This window comes from Magallana gigas, chromosome 5 (assembly GCF_963853765.1).
Source record: "Magallana gigas chromosome 5, xbMagGiga1.1, whole genome shotgun sequence".
Taxonomy (NCBI): Eukaryota; Metazoa; Mollusca; class Bivalvia; order Ostreida; family Ostreidae; genus Magallana; species Magallana gigas.
Window position 1 is genome coordinate 26659527 of NC_088857.1, and position 20698 is coordinate 26680224.

General features: G+C 33.1%; 2 protein-coding genes across 2 annotated transcripts in view; both read left to right on the forward strand.

The window, feature by feature from the left end:
- Positions 1–2843: 2843 nt before the first annotated feature.
- Positions 2844–15000, forward strand: LOC105325222 (cysteine sulfinic acid decarboxylase). The gene is made up of 16 exons (XM_034454869.2): positions 2844–2888; positions 2995–3077; positions 6386–6516; positions 7002–7095; positions 7488–7578; positions 8317–8423; positions 9203–9318; positions 9542–9676; positions 10459–10575; positions 11280–11344; positions 11795–11873; positions 12498–12579; positions 13097–13214; positions 13321–13375; positions 13933–14022; positions 14761–15000. The coding sequence occupies exons 1-16, from the start codon at positions 2860–2862 to the stop codon at positions 14938–14940; spliced, it is 1572 nt and encodes a 523-aa protein (XP_034310760.2). The 5' UTR covers positions 2844–2859; the 3' UTR covers positions 14941–15000.
- A 3594-nt stretch (positions 15001–18594) lies between these two features.
- LOC105325218 (fibril-forming collagen alpha chain) overlaps positions 18595–20698 on the forward strand; it is a 30543-nt gene continuing 28439 nt past the window's right edge. The window contains exon 1 of the mRNA XM_066086389.1: positions 18595–18805. Coding sequence (XP_065942461.1) covers positions 18724–18805 — 82 coding nt within the window. The 5' untranslated portion in view covers positions 18595–18723. The remainder of the gene's footprint in view (positions 18806–20698) is intronic.

The window sequence follows — 20698 nt, forward strand, 5'->3', positions numbered from 1 at the left end:
TATACATCAACGTCAAATTGCTTAGGTCCATACATGTTTAGGGTGGGGCGATATACGCGTAAAATTTACAATTTTCGCCAAAGGAACTAAACCTCACGACTGAATTTATACTCTGTGTCTATATCGATCTGTACTCGGTCTGAAGTCAACAGAAATATAGAGGGTGGTCATCAAATGTAAAAACTGAAAAAAAATGAAAAAAATTTCGAGCTCTGCGTGAAAAAAACGAGAAGATGCAATGACTTAAATAGGGTTGCGCAGTCTTGACAAAATTAGTGTGATACTGTTGCAAGTCAAAGGCAAAACTTTTGCTGTGTTATTCCCACGTCACATGGCACTTTTTGGATAATGCTGAATCAAGCGTACAGTCCAAGAAGACAAACAAACAAATTGGCTAACGCACGATTGCATTTTCTCAAAACTCATACTCATGATCTTTAGCATGCGTAATTCCAACAACCGCCCCCCCCCCCCCGGTCGTAGATCTTAGCAGGTGCAAATACATGTGAGGAGGCAGCACATTTTGTTAATGGAAACTTGACTGCATGGACAGTGAGCCAGAAGTGCTCATACATGTACATGTACATAGGACAATAGATTAATAAAATAGGATGGGGATATAAAAAAAAGTTCAAAATAGTTTATGTAAAAAAGTTATTACTCAGTAATTAATACTGAATTTTTCTACATGATGGGACTAGTGCATATTTGCAACAAGTCGCACGACTTATGCAGAGCTAAATTGAAGTAATCCACATATTAAAGAGAAACTTTCCAAGACCAATTTGCGCATCTAAAGGACAAGTGGACAACATAAGTCATATTGCAAGATATAGTATGGCTATTGCGTCAAATGCAAGAGGATTGAGAGAAGAAGAAAATAACAGACGGACTGACAGAAAAAGTACAACCTATATACATGATTCCACCAAACTTACATGTACTTCAAGAAATACGGGTATGTTTAAGTTTTATAGAGAACGTTTTCGTGCATCTACTTTGTGGGATTGTGTTTCTATGAAAAATGTTTATATGTATTGACATGTTGAGTTTTACATAAATGAATGCATGGGTAAAAAATGTGACTAACATACATTTCTTGTAGTATACAAGAAATCTTATGGTTGAGTCAAACGTAAAATCCAAAGGTGTAATTAAACGTACCATCCAAAGGTGAAATTAAACGAAACATCCAAAGGTTTAATTCATTTAAAACAAACTGTATGAGCTTAAAACATAAGATAATATTCTTTATTAAATTGTAATAGCATCCCATGTATCATTGTTGCAATAAAAGATATTTAAACATTCTATATTGTAAAACAGTATTTTCTAAAGATGAACAAAAGCAGATGGACATACAACCTTTTAATGATTTTTAATTTGATTCAACATCTTTACTTAAATACAATGGGGATTTTTTTCTTTCTTTTTTTCTTTATTAACCCTAGTACAGTCCTAAAATCTTGTAATCCAAAGATGAATCGTTCCTTCCACCGTGTCAAACAAATCTGTAGCGGTTCTGACAGCTAGGGGAGCTTATTTCAGATAATGAATTCTACTATACCGTTTCATAAAGTCTTTCCAAAAGGTATCGTTAAGTTTTATAACTTGTTTTAATGTTACTGATCATTGTGATAAATTTGGTAGAGTTCTTTTAATCTAATATTTGGAAATTGAGATATAAATATCCTCACAAACATGCCTACTTTTTTCTGACATTTGGGAAACATAAAGATTTCAGCTTGTACTGAGGTTTTTTTTTTTTAAATTGCATTAAAAACAATTCTTCATTTATAGAAAATCAAGATCAAAACTCTTGCTTAACACTTAAAACAAGTAATTGGATTTTTCTGTCAATTCTTGTGAGTAACATAAAGTTTACGTATAATTATAATAGCAACAAACTGCTATAGCAATTAAACCACACTGATGAGGCATTTACCTAAATGTGATATCCCAACTGATTAAAATGGCGGGAATTAAAAATTGCATAAGAAAAAGAACTAACTTTACAATGAAGTGACGACCAGTTGAATATTAACTTAAGAGATTTTCAGTCACTTTGGTCGGGATTTTAAAAGAGTGGTTGTTAAATCAAATGAAAAAAAATATCATCAGGAAATGCTGAAACACAAATAGTGGAATTACGTATAACTGATGAACTTTCTGATAACACTGAGGAAAATTGTGAAGATTATACCGACAACTTGGCACATCAGGGTTTATAATAAATGAGAACCTTTCTTATACATGCACTTTCTGTATTCAACAAGAGTGTCCACCCTAATTTGGCTGACCATGTATTGCTGATGAGGTAAACAACTTTGGTAAAAAGAAGAATCCTATTCATGTCACGCATTTAATGAAATTACGTATACAAACGTAAACTGGTTATTGACCATGATGAACCGTCGGAATATAAGGAATCATCCCAAAATATTATTATATAATAACTGTCATGTGATCTACACTAGTCACGTCATAAACGCCCTGACTCCTATTAGTTAAAGACACTATAATACAGTTATGTCGTGTATTGTTATTTATGAACGTATGGTTAAACTTGATTTGATCGTATCGTTTTGCTATATTAAGTTCTTTGGAGCCATAGACGTCGGAACCGGGTTGGGGGTGGGGGGGGGGGGGGGTGTTCGTAGCCCCCCCCCCCCCTTTTTTTCAAATTTAAACATATATGTAACCATAACCATTATCCTTATTTCACTTGTCAATGTTTCTAATACGTCTAGCCCCCCACTTTCACTTTGCTTCCGACGCCACTGGGAGCAATATATATATACATACATACTAGTTTTGACAGATATTTTCCACCTTCCTTTCCATCTCTTATCACTAGATATGAAGTCTATTGTAACGTCGCTAGCGAGGTGTTTATGCACGCATTTTCGTAAATCGTTTTTTTTTTTTTACTTTTCATTATTGTGAAGCCAAATTTGCAGTGAAATATTTTAATGTATATTTTATCTCCAACAGAGCTGCGTTAAGAAAATTTAAAATCGATTTAGCGAAAATCAGTCAACCTCGACTTATTTCAAGCATGGCATCCAAAGATCGAGGTAGGGCACTCGTATCATACTATTTTTAACCTTGAAATATAATTATAAACATATAATGAAACAATGATATATTTCATATCATTAGAGTGGCGTTCACAATCGCTAGAAAGTGTTTATGAGGGAAGGGTGCATATATAAACCCTGAAAGGGGGGGGGGAGGGGCCATTTAAACCCCAGGAAGGCACACCAACCTAACGCACACCAAAATCATGGGGATACAGTCTGGAAATTATGAAAAATATAACCAAAGGAACAAATGAAATGTAAGCGCATAATTTTGTCTGAAGGTAAACAACAAAAACTGAAGACTGCTGCGATTGACTCGCTGTGACAGGTAAATGCAAAACGCCCTATAATATATATATATATATACATTCTAATATTAAACAGTAGGTTTGGTGGAGGACAGGCACACTGGAATGGGCTATAGCCGCTATTTCCCCTGTAGGAACACCCACGCATTATTCCTTAGAAAATAAAATCCGGCATGGGAGAGGTCAAGAGCTATAACGTCAAGAAATGTAATCTACGGAAACACTTTCGTGGGTTTTGTGAATGTATGTGAACACGGCGTGTATATCTATCATACCTTGTCAAGTTAATGTTTACATGTCGACTCCTTGAGTTAAAATATTGCCTCAACCCACAATATGATTCTTTTGCCCAGTTAAGCCTTATTATTATATTAGTATTACACAATGAATTATTTGTTATTATTACAATGAACCTAATCAAAGGGATTTTGTTGTTTTATTACAAATATAATATTTGCGTCTTTTTTGAACTTCCGGTCAATAGACTGCGATTTATTAGGCCGCCGGTCAATAGACTTCGATCTATTGGACCGCCGGTCAATAGACTGCGATCTATTGGACCGGCAACGTATTTCAGAACGCGGGTATGTTAAATTTACTTTGATGTTACGATCTGTATACTTTCGATAGTTCTCGTAATGTATCGTAACGTTACGCTGCATTTAGTAATTGGTTAAACCAAATTCATGTTATCAATATTGCGTATCAAATAATCAACAGTTTTAAAGCCTCATATAAGGTAAATGACTATTCATAATCTAATGGGTTGGAGACTCCCCCTTCTATGTGTAAACTAATATTAAGTGGAGATGTTTTAATGCATGCAACAGGTTTGGCGCATGTAAAAGATGAAAAAAATATTAGTATATTGCATAATGGCACGAAAACCATCTGTAATATGCAAATTGTAAACCCTGAAAACTAACTAGAAAATGGAAGTAGGTAATAAAACAATTATTTAATGCCTGAACAGTCAATAGACCAGAATTTTTTCCTTTGGTGCAAGGAACAGCTTAGTATGGTCTATTGCCCTCGGCCTTTTGCCTCGGGCAATATTTTATACTGAGCTGTTCCCTTCACCTAGAGAAAAATATTCTGGTCTATTGACTGCTCTTGAAAGCATTAAGTAATTGTATACTGCGTTTAAACAGCTGTTTACATTTTTACGTGTATTGATATCTTGCTCTAGATATTGTTTACCTATACAAGTTGCGAGCGTTTGTTATTTCAAGATTGTTCTTTCAAATATGAAAAGTTCTGAAGCAGTTGACGTGTTCTTGTGCACAGACTGAGCATAGCATTATTGCGTTATGAAAAAAATTACATGTTATCTACTTTTCAAAAATAGGCATATAAACATGACCAGCGAGCGCAATATAATAAATATACTATAGCATGACTAATAATAATATAGGAACTATAAATTATTGGGCAAGTTTAACACAAAGCCTCCGTGAGTATCTACTGGTAGTGATCATGTACTTCATCGCTGCACCTTAACACGCTAAATGGCTTTTAGGAACAGTTGATTGCATTTTTTCTCTCTATAGGGCGAAGATGCGAGAGTGCGAAGTTGCGAAGGTGAAAGTACGAAGGCGAAGGGGCGAAAGTGCCAAGATGCGACGGCGAAGAGCAAAGATGCGAAGGCGAAAGTGCAAAGTTGCAAAGGCGAAGGAGCGAAACTACTATCGCTCCTTCGCCTTTGCAACTTCGCACTCTCACCCTCGCATCTTCGCACTTCTGCCTTTGCCTTTTTATAATTGTGGAGCTCTCTATTGTTTAAAGACAATTTTAGCTGTATAAAATGACATCTAAGGCAGAAGACGAACTTTTTAGAATTTATATTCAACAGCCTACGCAGATCCATATCTTTTTTTTCCGGGGGGGGGGGTCGAGGGATAATTGTATTTGTCGGAGAGGGGGGGGGGGGTATTCCGGGGCATACTTTTGGAAATTTTACTATATTGAATTAATAATATTAAAGTTTCCAGGTGGGATGGGGTCCGCACACCCTCTCCCCTTTACTGTGTGAAATAATTATTATTAGATTTTTTTTTGAGGGGGGGGGGGGGGGTCCGGACCCCATGCATGAGCAAGGAATTTCGCATAATGTAATTACATGTAGAATGTTACTCTGTGTTTAATCCACGGTAAACAGACAGCAGGTAAGTGACAGGAGTCGGGAAGTGCATGTGTACACATTATGGCGGACATTACATTTTATGTGGAGTATATAATGATTAGGCGTAGCCAGTAAACATATATGTCACATGTATACATTAAAATATTTATAAACATTCATAGTAAGCACGATGTTCAGCGCATGCGTACCAATAATATCATGGATTAATCGGAAAACCTTGGCGAGTACGATACTTGCATCAAATTCTACGTAATCGACCGAGACTTGCTGAATGCAATAAAAAAAAAGCGAAGGCCAAAGTGCGAAGTTGCGAAGGGTATGGCGTTCCGATGGGGTCACTCGACCTTCGCACTTTTGCCTGAAGGGCGATGATGCGAGAGTGCGAAGTTGCGATGGCAAAGGAGCGATAATAGTATCGCTCCTTCGCCTTTGCACCTTCGCACTTTCGCCATCGCATCTTCGTGCTTTCGCCTTCGCAACTTTGCACTCTCACATCTTCGTCCTTAGGTAAAAGTGCGAAGGTCGAAATGGCCCCATCGGAACACCATACTGTACATTAATACTGGTTGATCATAACGTCAACAAAGAATCTTAACTACATGTATGTTAAATGGTTTGTGAGACCAGCTTGTTTCATTATTTTGGAGTTTTCCAGACATATTTTCTGGCTTATTTAGGATTTCGAATTGTTTAGATGTTAAATTATGGAGATATAAGTATTGTACCACCAACCTACCTTACCACATTGAAAGTGAAGGAGGTATAGTCTGGTTTTACGTCAAAATACGTTTGCAACAACTTGTGTTCTATATTAATTTTTTTAAAAAAAATCAAATATTATACATTTACAGAGGATGCGTTTTCAAATCCAGACGTACAACAAATGCTTTTGAATTTGCACCACTCCATGGTCAAAACCCTGATAGATTCAGAAACCAAGGAACTACCCGTCTGTAACTTTAAGCAACCGGAGGAACTACTTGTATGTATAAAGGGGCGTGGCTTAAATCAACATTCACTTTTATCTCTATAATGACGCTTAAAGTCATATTAAATCATATTATTAATGATAAGAACAAAAACATGAGGTGAGCTGTAAATAATTTAAAGCCTTTTAAGGAGTTCTTGGGGTAAAAGTTATAAACATACGATTTTCTTTAATAGTGTATCTGTTTACCTAGCTCCGTCAAAATTTGGTCATTTGTTTGTATCATCTTTGCTAATTCATACAAGATTATATAAGGAGAGGGGTTTCTTTAATTTTATAATTTTATATTTAATTTCATTTATATATTTTTTATATTTTATATATAATTTTGCATTGCATTTGTGATATAATTCTTGAATCAAAGTGAAGTCAGATCTATACTGGAACATCGATCGATACTCATCGATTCACAGGTAAGCAATGTGGCCCGTAGACAAGATTGCTCTCAAGATTTATAAGACTGGTTCATTTCTTCTTAGAAAGCACTTGATCTTGAAATCGGAAAAGAGCCCGCTAGCAATGACACTATACTGGATGCATGCAAGAGTGTTATGGATTATAGTATTAAAACAGGTACTATTCATTTTGAATGAAGCAAAATCACAAAGATACAGGCTAGTCAATCATGATCGATTAAACGTTTCTTCACCTGTTTATAAGATGCTCATACTATATATATATATATATATATATATATATATATATATATATATATATATATATATATATATATATATATATATAGTTGTAACTTGTCAAAGGAAATTTGTATTTTGGTTGCTCATCAAGATTACCATAAAATCCTTGTTAAAAATGAAAATAATGTAAAAGAAGAAACAAACCTCCAGCTAAAATCATGACCAAGCCTTTTAATATCATGTTTATTCCAAAGTTTGTGAAAGGCTGATTCTAGATGCGTATAAAAATAAACAGCTCTCTGGGAATATTTTTACTTTTTGTTTTAGCTAGTCCACGTTTTATGAACCAACTGTATAGTGGAATCAACCCGAGCTGCCTGGCAGGGTCATGGGTGACAGAGGTGTTGAATACCAATCTGTAAGCTTACCAGCTAAGTACATTTATACTACAATGTTATTATTAGTAGATGTATGCGCTACCCTTAAAATAAAGCCGCCCCTTCCTTTAAAAAAGAATTTTATATATATTCAACTGTTCCCTGAAACGGTCGCAAGATATTCCCTCCCACCCAATCCCATAGTCTAGAAATAGTTACATGGAATACTAATGAAACAAAGAGGAATTGCATATTTTTGTAAGTGAAATTTTGCGGTCCGTTCTACGTTTTATGGATTGCGTCATTACACATAACTAATCGATTAAAAGGCCTAGAATATCAGTTGATTTGATATTTGTTCAATTATAGGATTGAATATGTAGATGACACTAAATGTGTATTTCCGAATCGCTTCCATGCCTTTTATACTTGACCAAGACCAGCTTAAAGATTTTATGATCCGTATTTTAATATTTCCTCTAAAACATGCCTTGAATAAAACATTGAAGTACTGATAGCTTGAAATCGTAAATTAATTTTTTTATCTGTTAAAATAAATGTTTAATGAAAATTAAATTAATATGAAGTTCCGGTTATACATTAAATATTTAAAAAATTATACGATTTGAATAAGAGCGGCATCATAAAGCGGAGTAATTGCAAAAAAAAAAGAAGCAATTGCAATCGGTTGCAGCCAAATGCAGTCTTCAAACTTAAACATGCAAGTCGAGATTGCTATTTCGTGTAAATTTTGTATTTACTATTAATTATGTATCCAGACATACATATGAAGTTGCACCTGTCTTCGTTATGATGGAGAAGTATATGATGCGAAAACTTTCAAAACTGGTTGGATATGACAACGGCGATGGAGTACTATGTCCAGGTAAATCATTTATCATAATTACTACTAAACATTAACCTGAGCTCTTGAGCTTCCATATTGGAATATATTGATAGTTTTGATTAAATCATACATAACTATAATTGTGCTCTCATAAATTGAAAAAAAACCGGTAACACACGCAGAGAGACATACAGACAGACTACTTTTTAAAATACGTGCCCTTTTGATAATGCATTTGTAAATCAACATGCATGTTTTCTTATCCGCATCAAATGTGTTCATCAATCATTTATAAGCTTTTAATGCTTCTCCCAATAAATCCCACTTAAAACACGTTTCATTTGGCACTGCACTAAGGTGTATAGTTTACATGTACACATAGACATGTCAAGAATGCAGAGAAGCCGTCTAAAGACCCATCTTTATTAGTAACGATACTGTTTCAGTTTTTCTTTCAAGAAATCATTAATGGAGTTATCAATGCAAGAGAAATGATAGACATATTCAATTTAAAAATATGTATGTCTGTTTGTCTTCTAGACAGGAGAGCATAAATATAAACTACCGTGTTCTGAGATATTGGTCAAGCTAATTGTTGCACATGTTGTACATGTTCGTGCTAAAGTGTATTAGTATCTTGTTTATGTTTGAGAAATATGATCATATCAATTAGCACTACAGAACGCAATTTGTCCTTATTTACTTTACTAATATTATTTTGTACAGTGTATATTTTTTTTCATCGCAGGTTGATTTGATAATTTTTTTTGGTCAATAAAGTTAAAGCGTCAGTTAATAGAAATCTAATCCAATTTTAGGTGGATCGTTTGCAAATATGCTTGGAATGCATTTAGCAAGAGTTCAGATAGATCCTGACATCAAATCCAAAGGGATGGGGAATAACAAAAAAATGGTTTTGTTTGCGTCATCGGAGGTACGTAATATGATAATATGAGGTTCATATATGATAAAAAATTTGCTACTTCCCAAAACCCTGAATGTTGGGGGGGGGGGGGTATATATGACTGCATATATGATTATCACTAACAAAAGCAACCCACACTTACAACTACATGTAGCCTACATGTAAGATGATCAATTAACATAAACAACACCCACTCATTTAAGCTTTTTGTAAATAAATCATTTATTTTCAGGCGCATTATTCTATTGCAAAAGGGGCTAGCTTTCTCGGATTTGGAGAAAGTAATGTCGTGAGAGTAGAAACTGACAAAATAGGAATGATGAAACCGGATGTTTTGGACCAGAAAATACAAGAATGTATTCAACAGGTTAGTATTATGTTTAAAGTAAGAAAAACCCGAAAGAATACACAATGAAGAAAAGCTAAATTACAAACAAACAAAAAAGACCAAAACACCGCTGCAAAATCCACTTTGAATACTAGCACTTGACAAACAAACTTTAGTGAGCTGTGTGACGCATTAACATGTTCATTTTGTTCAGATAAAAGATATTGCCAAATTATAATAATTTTATTCCCAATCAATTCCTACATGTCTAATAGATGGATGTGAAAATGCATTTTAAAATGGATTAATATTACTAAGTACACAGAGATCAACATCTTTTTGATAAATTAATTACTAAATCCTTTGTTAATTCTTTTATTAGGTATTTGAAATTAGGTCCGAAGGTCACTTGGTCCTCTGTATTAGGAATTATTTTTTTATAAATCGTATGAAAGGATTTTGTTTATCAATTAGAAATACGAAGCAGTGTCTCTGTGTCTCTTTATTAAAACTATTGTTTCGTTTTTTTTATAATCTGAAATGTTTTTTTTTTCATCTTTAAGATAATCTCTGCAGAAAATTGTTTATTAAAATTTAAATAATCAGTGCTATTTACTGTTAAACTGGAAACAGATAACATTATTGAAGACACTTGTAATTGTCTGGTTGTTACGATAAACGTCATGCAAAACATCAGTTTTAAAACAATTTACCAACATTTTTGTTAACAGTGTTCTTAACAATCTAAAGCACAATATATTTGAAAGAAATTATTGAGAAACGATGACATTTTTTTTTAAATATTGCGCTCTTTGTTTTAGGGAAGTATACCAGCTTTTGTAATGGCAACGACGGGATCAACTGTATTAGGATCATGTGATGATCTGAATGCTGTAGCTGATGTGTGTGAAAAACATGGCGTCTGGATGCACGTCGATGTAAGACTATCTGACTTATTCTTGATTTGTCGTCTGTTTGTTGTAAGGCACTCTCTCTCTCTCTCTCTCTCCCCCTCTCTCTCTCTCTCTCTCTCTCTCTCTCTCTCTCTCTCTCTCTCTCTCTCTCTCTCTCTCGTCAGAGTTTCTCATTAAGCTTCCTTACATGTATACATGTTAAATGTTTAAGTTTTGAAAATGTTCTATTGTCAAAATGCTAGTCCTATCACTCGTTGATTAGTTTCTCACTAGCATCTGTACAAACATTTTTTTAAAGAGGATTACTAGTACTTTTTTCAAATGTGCGTATAACTCTTTCAATACTTTGATATTAAATCCCCTTCGAAATCCCACCTAGCCTTTTATTACAATGTACGTGTTTTGACACCCATGTGAAGCAAACATTAATGTTTCAAATTATAATTGATATACCTTATTTATTTAAAAGAGGACGTCTGTTCATTTTCTTGAGAATCTAAGTTCTTCACACAAATAAAAAAAGGTCGTAAAAAAATTTGTGAATATGATCCATGCAATCTAAAAAGTTTTCAAAACTTTGTGGAACAGCAAATTCATTAAATTCATAAGGATAATAACCACTAGTTTATCTAATGCATATATCAAACAAAATTCTCCTCAGATGATTCTTTGTTTACGTTTTTTGATGAAACTGATTAACGCATTAACAGAATTAAATTTTAATTCAGGCTGCATGGGGCGGAGGTGTAATTTTATCAGAGAAATACAAACATCTTATGAATGGAGTCCACAGGTATGTAAAGAAGATAATTTTATGCTCTTGGGGAATAAATAACCCTCCACTATTCATATTTTGATTTCATCGGCAATCATCCGACTATCCGGCACAGTGTCCTAAGATAGATAAGCCCGGTACAAAACTAACACGGATAAATGAAATATTGTAAGAGCCAAGATGATAGCTTAAATAGCAAAAGTTTGTTTAAAACCCTTTTTAATAATTGTATTTCTCAAACGCCATTTTAATGTCCAAGTTTCAAAAATTAATGTGTATCCATTTTCCATTGCATTAACCTCCACGATTATAATTATAGCACATGTTTCCATTGAATATATACAAAGTATGGTTGGAATTTATACATATTGATTCTTTCAGTGGTGTCTTTACACATATTTCACAAATACAATAGTTTTGTTTTTTAAGAATGTTTATATCTTATGAAAACTGGTTTTTTTTTTAAAGATCAAACTCTGTGGCATGGAACATTCACAAAATGAGTACTGGTCTCGTCCAATGTTCAATCTTTTTAACGAAGTCAAGCGTAAGTATTTACAGATTTAGCACACATATCTATTGATAAATCTTAATTTTAAAAAAAAAGCTATTGTACAACCTCCACAGTATATGAAATAGTGTGAAGAATGTGTATTTTTTTTTTGATAGCAATAAATCTTTTTAAGAAATTTAAAAAAAAAAAGAAGTGCATGTAAATCTGTCGTAGTTATTCATAAGGCTCAAAACAGAATACGTGTTAGAAATACTAGCATAAAGTGCTAGTTGTTCAAATTACTTACAAAATGTCACAGTAATACGAGTGATGTGCATTTCAATTTACATATAAGGAAGTTAATTTGTGCAAAAATGATGGCACATATACAAATCGCCCGATAAGCATTTTCACAGTTATTCAAATTAAGCCCAACGATTCATCGAGTATGGGCTCCAATAAACGCCTACTGTCATTAATAAATGTCAATACATGAAAAATAAAAAAGCGATTGATTCCAAATGGAATTTGCATAAGTATTTGAGTGCAATATGTATAATTTATTATAATATTGATCGTGAAAGAAAGACAAACTTAAAACCTTGTAACTTCCATTCTTTTTGTTTTGCATACACATTATAGTAGAAACAAATACCGTAGAAAGATAAATATTATTAGGGTATGATGGAAGAATGCAACAGGTTCAACGCCGAGTACTTGTTCCAGCCAGACAAGCACTACGATGTCTCCTATGATATAGGTCAGTGCTCTCTTTCCTTATTTTCATTTTCATAAATGATATACTAGTATCTAAACAATTCTATATTAAATATATATACATGAATTAATTATATCTGTACAGATAAATTAATTTAGTTTTATATTTCATATTCATGTACATGCTTTTTCTACCGCTTAACAGATAACACAAAAAATTGGCCGTCAAGTGATGCAAATTATTATTCATATATAGACATTAACTTTGAAGATTTTACTGAATGCATGCATATGCTCGTCAATCAAAGCTCTTGACGATACATAAGTCAATACTTTATCTAGCCAGACATATGAACATATTTTATTGTATGAACCATTTGTATATGTTTATGCAATAAGATATGTTCAAACCAACCAAACTAGACGTGCAGGGCTTTAGAATTTCATTATTTTAATATATGATTAAACGACTACATGTGAAAAGACAGATAAGTTGACTGTGTCTTATTTCTATTAAGTTGATGGCTTTTATCCAATCTGTATACCATGTATCTTTAAAGGGGATAAAACAGTGCAATGCGGACGTAAAGTGGACATCCTAAAGCTTTGGACGTTGTGGAAGTCACGTGGGGACAATGGGATGGCAAAACAAACAGACAACGCCTTTGAAAACGCAAAGTATACAAAGGGTTACAAGCATTCACATTTGTGACTTTTTGTGAGGGTTTTTTTTTTCAACAGTACATAAATAATTACATCAAGCAACTATTGATTTCTTTTATAGGTATCTCGTGGATGAAATAAAGAAAAGAGAAGGATTCCGTTTGGTTCTCCCAGAGGTATGTTTTATCAACTTCCATGAAAAAAAACATTTAAAGATAGAATGTGCACCTAAAAAAATAAACTCATTTAAATCAGATCTAAAATTCGTACATGGCAATTTCTATGAATAAATGTTGGATTTAATTAATCAATTTTCATGTACAAAGTATGCTTTAAATTTTCTTTTAAAGGACAAAATTCCAAATTTCGTAATCAAGTTCAATTTTATATATATAAAAATCAAAGATTTAATTTCCAGGCAAATTCTCTAAAATATTTTAACAAGTTGCAAGGAAGTTTAATTTGTTAACTGCTGGGAAAGACTCCTACGGAATTTGGGATCAAAATAACAAGAACTTCTTGCATTATACTAAGTAAATAACGCTTTCTTAAAGATAATTCAGATGTTTTTCAGCATAATATTACATGTCAACTCTTTTGGTCGAAAGAAGACTGATTTTGGAAGTAAAAAGGTCAAAGTTCTTTCACCTTTTTTTATTTTTTCCTTCAACAGTGGCACGAATTTCCCATATTAATTTGTAAATTTTCGCCTAACGATGATGTTTTTATTTAGTTTCAGTGTCCAAACATTTGTTTTTGGTATATACCCTCAAGACTTCGTAATAAGGAAGAAAATGCAGATTGGTGGAAGGAAGTTTCAAAGGTAAAGGATGTATGCCTTTAAGGGGCAACGGCATAAAATGCGAAAGCCCAATCTTGTGTAAAAATATACGTACATGTATATAAATCATATTAAATGCTTATTCAAAGTTCCATATAAGTGTGAAATTAAGATATCATTTGACAAATTACACATGGCAGTTTTAACTTTCCGTATTAAACCCTAACGGCTTTTCCACACATGTACCAATACCTTTGATTTTAATTTTCCTGGTTTCCCTTGAACGTTTATTCTCGCACTATACGAGTATTTATCAATCGATCAGTGAAGAACAATCCACTTTATACGATGATTGTAAACAACATGCCCTAAAAAGACCTTTTTTTAAAAAGTGTTTTAATTTCTAGCAGGTTTTTGTTGCCACGAACAACTTACTCATCTCTTACTGATGAATTTATTGTTTATCAAAAACATTCTGTGATGTGAATGTAATATTATTTTTTTTAATACCAAATAAGCACAAATGAGTTGTTTTCTCTTCTGGAAACAACATTTATTCATTTAATACCAATTAAATTAAGTTGTTTTCTCTTTTGGAAACAAAAATGTTCTCCTCTAAATTTTCTGTTAAAATATTAAAATATTTGAAGTCTGCATGCTGAAATAACGCGATGCAGACAAACACATAGACAGTCTAAAAGCTAAATTCTTACAATTATTAATTAAACTGAAGAAAAGATGATTTTAATTGGTAATGAAAATTTGCCTACATTTTCACAGATTGCTCCTCAAATTAAAAGAAAAATAATGGAAGACGGATCAATGATGATTGGATATAATCCTCTTACAACAAAAGGATACGTCAATTTCTTTCGTGTAATTATCACGAACCCGATGACTACCCCACAAGACATGGATTTCATTCTGGACGAAATGGATCGCATTGGTCATGCACTGTAACGCGTGCTGTTTCAAGCATGTGCCATTTATAACAGTTGTTAAATAAAAATTCATACTGACTTTTTCTAATGAAATAAAAAAAATCAACAGGATAATCACTCGTCATTGGTTTGGTCTTATTGACGTGTATGTACAGATAGATAGATAGATAGATAGATAGATAGATAGATAGATAGATAGATAGATAGATAGATAGATAGATAGATAGATAGATGATAGATAGTCGGACATCGTATTAAGGTGGCTCTATAAAAACTTTTTAAGGATAAACATCTACTCTACAGTAGCATCTGAAGGCAAAGAGACATTATCTTACTGACTTTTTCTAATGAAATAAAAAAAATCAACAGGATAATCACTCGTCATTGGTTTGGTCTTATTGACGTGTATGTACAGATAGATAGATAGATAGATAGATAGATAGATAGATAGATAGATAGATAGATAGATAGATAGATAGATAGATACATGTAGATAGATAGATAGATAGATAGATAGATAGATAGATAGATAGATAGATAGGATAAACATCTACTCTACAGTAGCATCTGAAGGCAAAGAGACATTATTCTACCAGATTTTAAAAATGCCACCAAGAAGCTAAATGGGACTCTTTTAAAACGCTTTGAATCAAAACCGTTCGTTCCAATGGAAGACAAAAATTACACAAACATTGCAATGAGTAGCATACTTTTAGAATCTATAGAAGGAACAAGGAATACAACGCTGTTAAATTGCAAAAGCTAACTTCCACTTCATTCTATATTGCTCCAAGAAGATAGTTCTTGAGAATGTGACTTGTATGTTATAGAGGCAAGGCTCCATACGTGTAAAATCATACAAGGTCTGTCTTCTTCCTGTCCTCTAGTGCTTACAATATGGAACTGTCTTTTGTGAAATAAAAAACACGCATCACTGTTCAACGAGAAATTCTTTACATTCTTCGACTAATGTGAGTAGCTTTTTGTGATCGGCTTCGGGCGATCACAGTTGTGTCCTATTGTTCCTATTTGCGCATACGAACAATAAGAGTCTCGCTCTGGGAGGGGGGAAAATGCTGAAGGAATCAAATTAAACTTCAATGACCATGTGCTTGTCAAAACTGCAGAAAGATCAACTTAGCAAGAAAAGACCACTATAAACACACATACATTTTCATCAGTTTCATTATGTTAATTTGAATTTCAAAAATATAACTAATTTAAAAAGTAAAGCTCACTAAGAAGTTATATATGCCTCATGATATTATTCTATTAAAACAACTAGATTTCTTTTACAGTTAACTACATATTTATGTTCCATGACAGTTTTTATGTCTTTGTTTAAATCACAAATATGTATTTCTAATTTACATAATATTTAACACAGAAATTACACTAATTTTCATAATGGCAATTACTATACAGAAATAAAATTCCACATTATATCTAAAAAAAAATCAGGTAATCTACCAAGTAGATCTTGAAATATCGGATGAAGAGATCTGTGAAATGGAGAATACAAAACGACTTAAAGACACAATTGTTGCAGTTGGCGATGTCGTCAACTACTCAACGTATCCGTCAAATACATGCTTCTGTGTAAAACTACATGTACAAGAAGATGAAAAGTGTAAACCAAGCCACCAAATACAATTCAAGAAAGCCAGTGCCTTAAAAACAATGATAAAATAACGACAAGAAAATAAAAAATTACGTTTTTGCAAAAGCATTGATCAGAATCTGACCCTTCTGTGACGTTTACTCGTCAATCAGACCAGGTTGTTCAATCTTGAAATAGGAGACCAATGAAATTGACCGACTACACTCGACAGCGGATTGCACTTTTCAGTATTTGCAAAAAAAGAGAAATTAACAAAACTAACAAAAACATCATCGTACTAAGTTTAGTCAAACGCTTTTTCAACCAGTTGTTCTAAAACACTTTCTGATATATATCTTTGATAAGACCTTTTTAAAGCCCTTTTACATGTATATGATTGAAGTCACAAAAAAACTGCTAATAGATTTTAACTGTTTTCTTCTCTGTCTTTATCTTTAAAGATTCTTTAACACTAACGGCTCTTCCCGCTTAGTTACAAAAGCACTTCTCCTATATCTGTCTATAACTATACTTTCCATTGATAAAGTCCGCTAATGGCTTATAAACTAAACATTTACAATGACTCCTTACTTTTTTTCGATCTGCTATGAAATGATTTAATTCTACTCAGCATTTAGACATGTGGTGGCAACTACAAAATCTGCAAAATAATTATCAATCGAAAATTAAATAAGGCCTGACAAAACAATATTAAAAGTAAATCTGACTATCTAGATAAACGTTGCTGTCCGTTCTTGACGGTTGGCAAGCGTAAAAGAAGTCACGCTTAGGAATATTACGTTTGGTTAAAAATTAAAATATTATTATTAATGGGCTGATTCTTAGTTATTATGGATTCATCTTCTCCAGTAACTATTATTTTAACATTTTCTCGGGGGGGGGGGGGGGGTCACTTACCATCCACTGTCATTTATGTCTTATCTGAAATACATAAAGTGTAGAATATGTATTGATTTTAAGATGTTCATTATGAACAATTATTAAGTAAGAAAACATAAAATCCAGTTTTAAAATTTAAAAACTGGATATAAATACAAAATGTATCAATTAAGAAAATAGAGAAGTTCTTTTGGCGGACAAAATTGTTAAATTCCTCAACTAAATCAATGACTGTCGCATAATCCAACTTCATTTGCTTGGTACCATCTTTGCAGAAAAAATACTATTACTAAGCTTTTGAGACGTTTGTACAACATTTTAATTTGAGAACTCGGTTGTGTAAATAGAACAAAACTGTTTTATTCATTTGTAGGCAAACTAGATAGTAGGAAGAATATGAGAAACAATAGGCAGAATACCAATGTATAAAAGTAGAAATTTAAAAAATCGGTGATACATGTACGTGGGTTGTTAGGGGGGGGGGAGAGGTGGTGTGGGGTTTATTTTGTTCCTACACCATTTTAATTGTAACAGCATGTGGGTTTGTTGTGTTTTGTTTTGTGAAACCATGTCTTTATACAAGAAGTTTGCACAGAGGTGTAAGTTTTATAACCTAAAACATCTTTAACTATTTAATTATTAGTGTGTCTTAAAATTGTGTAAATAGATATGAGAACAAAACCGTTTTATTCATTTGTAGCAAGACTATATGATAAGAAGAAACAAAAGAAAGAATACTGGTGTATGAAAAAATACAGCATCATAGATCATTTAAATTTTGTACTTTTGATCCAATTTACTCTTATTTCAAAACACTAGTTCAATAGAAAAGATTCCCTTAAGTCCAATGCTATCATTCTAAACATTAATTTAACGTCTTATTTTGAACTCAAAACAGTCCTATGTTTTACACCTTACCGTTGAATTCCGACAAGGCTGATGTAAGCGATAATGTAAATTGAATTACCAAAATAAACTTTGTATTTTGAGCGTACCCCTTGAGTTGCACGTGATTTAAAATTTGCTCACTCTGAGATTTTACTCTATCAAGATTGCAATCTTCAACATATATTTGCCGTGATACACACTTTCACATAAAAAATACGCAACGTAATGTTACACATGTGCTTAAATTATTTGGAACTCAACAAATTCAGAGAACTTTAGTACGCTGACTTTGATTGGTTGCTTAGAAACATTGGAAAAAGTTGTCGTTCATTAAAACTATATTGTAGACAACGTACGAGTTTGGTCCAATATTTCGAAAATCAGTACTAATCCAAATGAGGTGACATTATAAAAATGAATAGTGAACGCATTCTATGGTGGCTGTGTATATCCATCATCATAACCATAGAAATAGTGTCCGGTCAACGAGTATCTGGTAAGGGCTTTTTTCATTGCATGGTACCTTTTTTAATGGCTCTAGCAAAATGCAAAAAATGCTTACGAAGCATCTATAGGTATTGCATATGAATCGTATACTTGAATTTAAGCTTTTCACCTGTTTTTGCTGCATTTCATATAAGTATCTATACAGCTGTTTAAGTTGAATGTTACGGGTACTTTTTGTCCGAGCTTTTGAATAGTTAACTATCATGTACAGCTTGCTGCAGTCCAGCCCTTGGTGTGACGTCATTATGATATGCATTATTTATTGTGACTATTATCAAAGAAATATTTTGGCGTGTTTCAATAAAATGTTTGACACGTGGGCAAAATTATTATAATGATAAAAAATATCGGCATGTTTTCCTTTCACAGTTTTGGTTACGTACATCCTGCCACGTCACTATGAAAGTCGCCATGAAAATTTCTGTTATTTCCAATACCTTTAAAGCAAAATCGGGTTTTTAAAGTTGCTAATGACTGAAAAATATTAAAAATATTCCATCATCAATGCAGGAGTAAGATAGTGACCTGTCATACAAATTAAGGAAGCAGAACTCGATGGTCATGCTGCAAACAGCTGCGCAGTGATTTAGTACGAGTATTAGTGTTAGAGAGAGAGAGAGAGAGAGAGAGAGAGAGAGAGAGAGAGAGAGAGAGAGAGAGAGAGAGAGAGAGAGTGCCAGTCTGTTAAGTCATTCGTCGTTATTTAAATATTCATATTTATGCATGCACTTTTAAATTTACATAATACATGTATGTAGTAGAAGCAATGTTGTTCTTTAAGTAATGATATTATAGCTTTTAATGGTAGAGCCATGAATTGTTAGCTAAAAGCACTAAACACTAAACTGGACAGGTTCATTGCTGCCAGGTGGACGTTTTGTACTTTGATTGTTATCAGCTGATAACAATAACATCATAATAACTTTTATCTGATTATCAGATCATACTAGGATAACAAATAAAAACATCATCCCAAACCAGTAAGGAGAGAACTCACCATGGAATCAGTGTCCCCGGGTATCACCTGGGTATAGCGTGAACATTAACATTGCCGGACATCCACAGCCAACCTTTTTTTTTTCTCATGAATAATTTATGCTGATTCAATTTTTTAGACTTTGGTGCAGAAAATATTGCTGATGCATGCATTATACATTACTAATATGTTTCATAACATTCAATATGTATTCTTAAGCTGAAATTTTTTTTTATATTAATTGGTTTATTAAGAATCTTATTTACGAAAACTAGAATTTAATTCGAGCAATATCACCAGCCTACAGCTTCACCCTCAGTGGATTTTTAAGTTTTTCGTCAGCCGCTTTGGCCTAGATGTGATTGATACAGATGTCGGGGCGGCAAGAGAACGTTGCCCCAGTTTTTGGGATACGATTTGTATCAGGAATAGATAAGCTGCTTGAATAAGAACTGTGCTTCAGCAACTGACAATTTATTTTTAACAAAGTCACAGGCAAATAAACCACGATCCCGCAACCACCCTTCCTATAAAAAAAAATACACAAAAAGAAATCACTTTTCAGAGATATTCTGCAGAAATACTAGACGATATTATAAAAGTTATAAACCATAACATATAATGAGGGGAGAAAGAACAAAAAGACGTTTTGGATGAATACAATTACAAGTATAATTTTCTCTATATGACCTAAACATCATTAAAATCGGACTCTAATATTCGCAGTTGTTTTATGTAATGCTTTTCCTACTAAAATTATATTATTTTACCGGTTTCATTTGTCTATTTTACATTTAAATACAGATAGCACGATACCATTTTCATTTAAAACTCTTTCTTTGATAAAAACAAATTAAACTAGTTTTTACAAGTAGCGTTTTTGCTGAGTATCTCAGCTGCAGCTTA

What these genes read in the sequence shown, in the direction of transcription:
- LOC105325222 (XM_034454869.2), top strand. Translation starts at nt 2,860, where the DNA reads ATGAAGTCTATTGTAACGTCGCTAGCGAG. An exon ending in CATGGCATCCAAAGATCGAG is followed by an intron (nt 3,078 to 6,385) that starts GTAGGGCACTCG and finishes ATACATTTACAG; the next exon opens with AGGATGCGTTTTCAAATCCA. An exon ending in AACGCCTTTGAAAACGCAAA is followed by an intron (nt 13,215 to 13,320) that starts GTATACAAAGGG and finishes TTTCTTTTATAG; the next exon opens with GTATCTCGTGGATGAAATAA.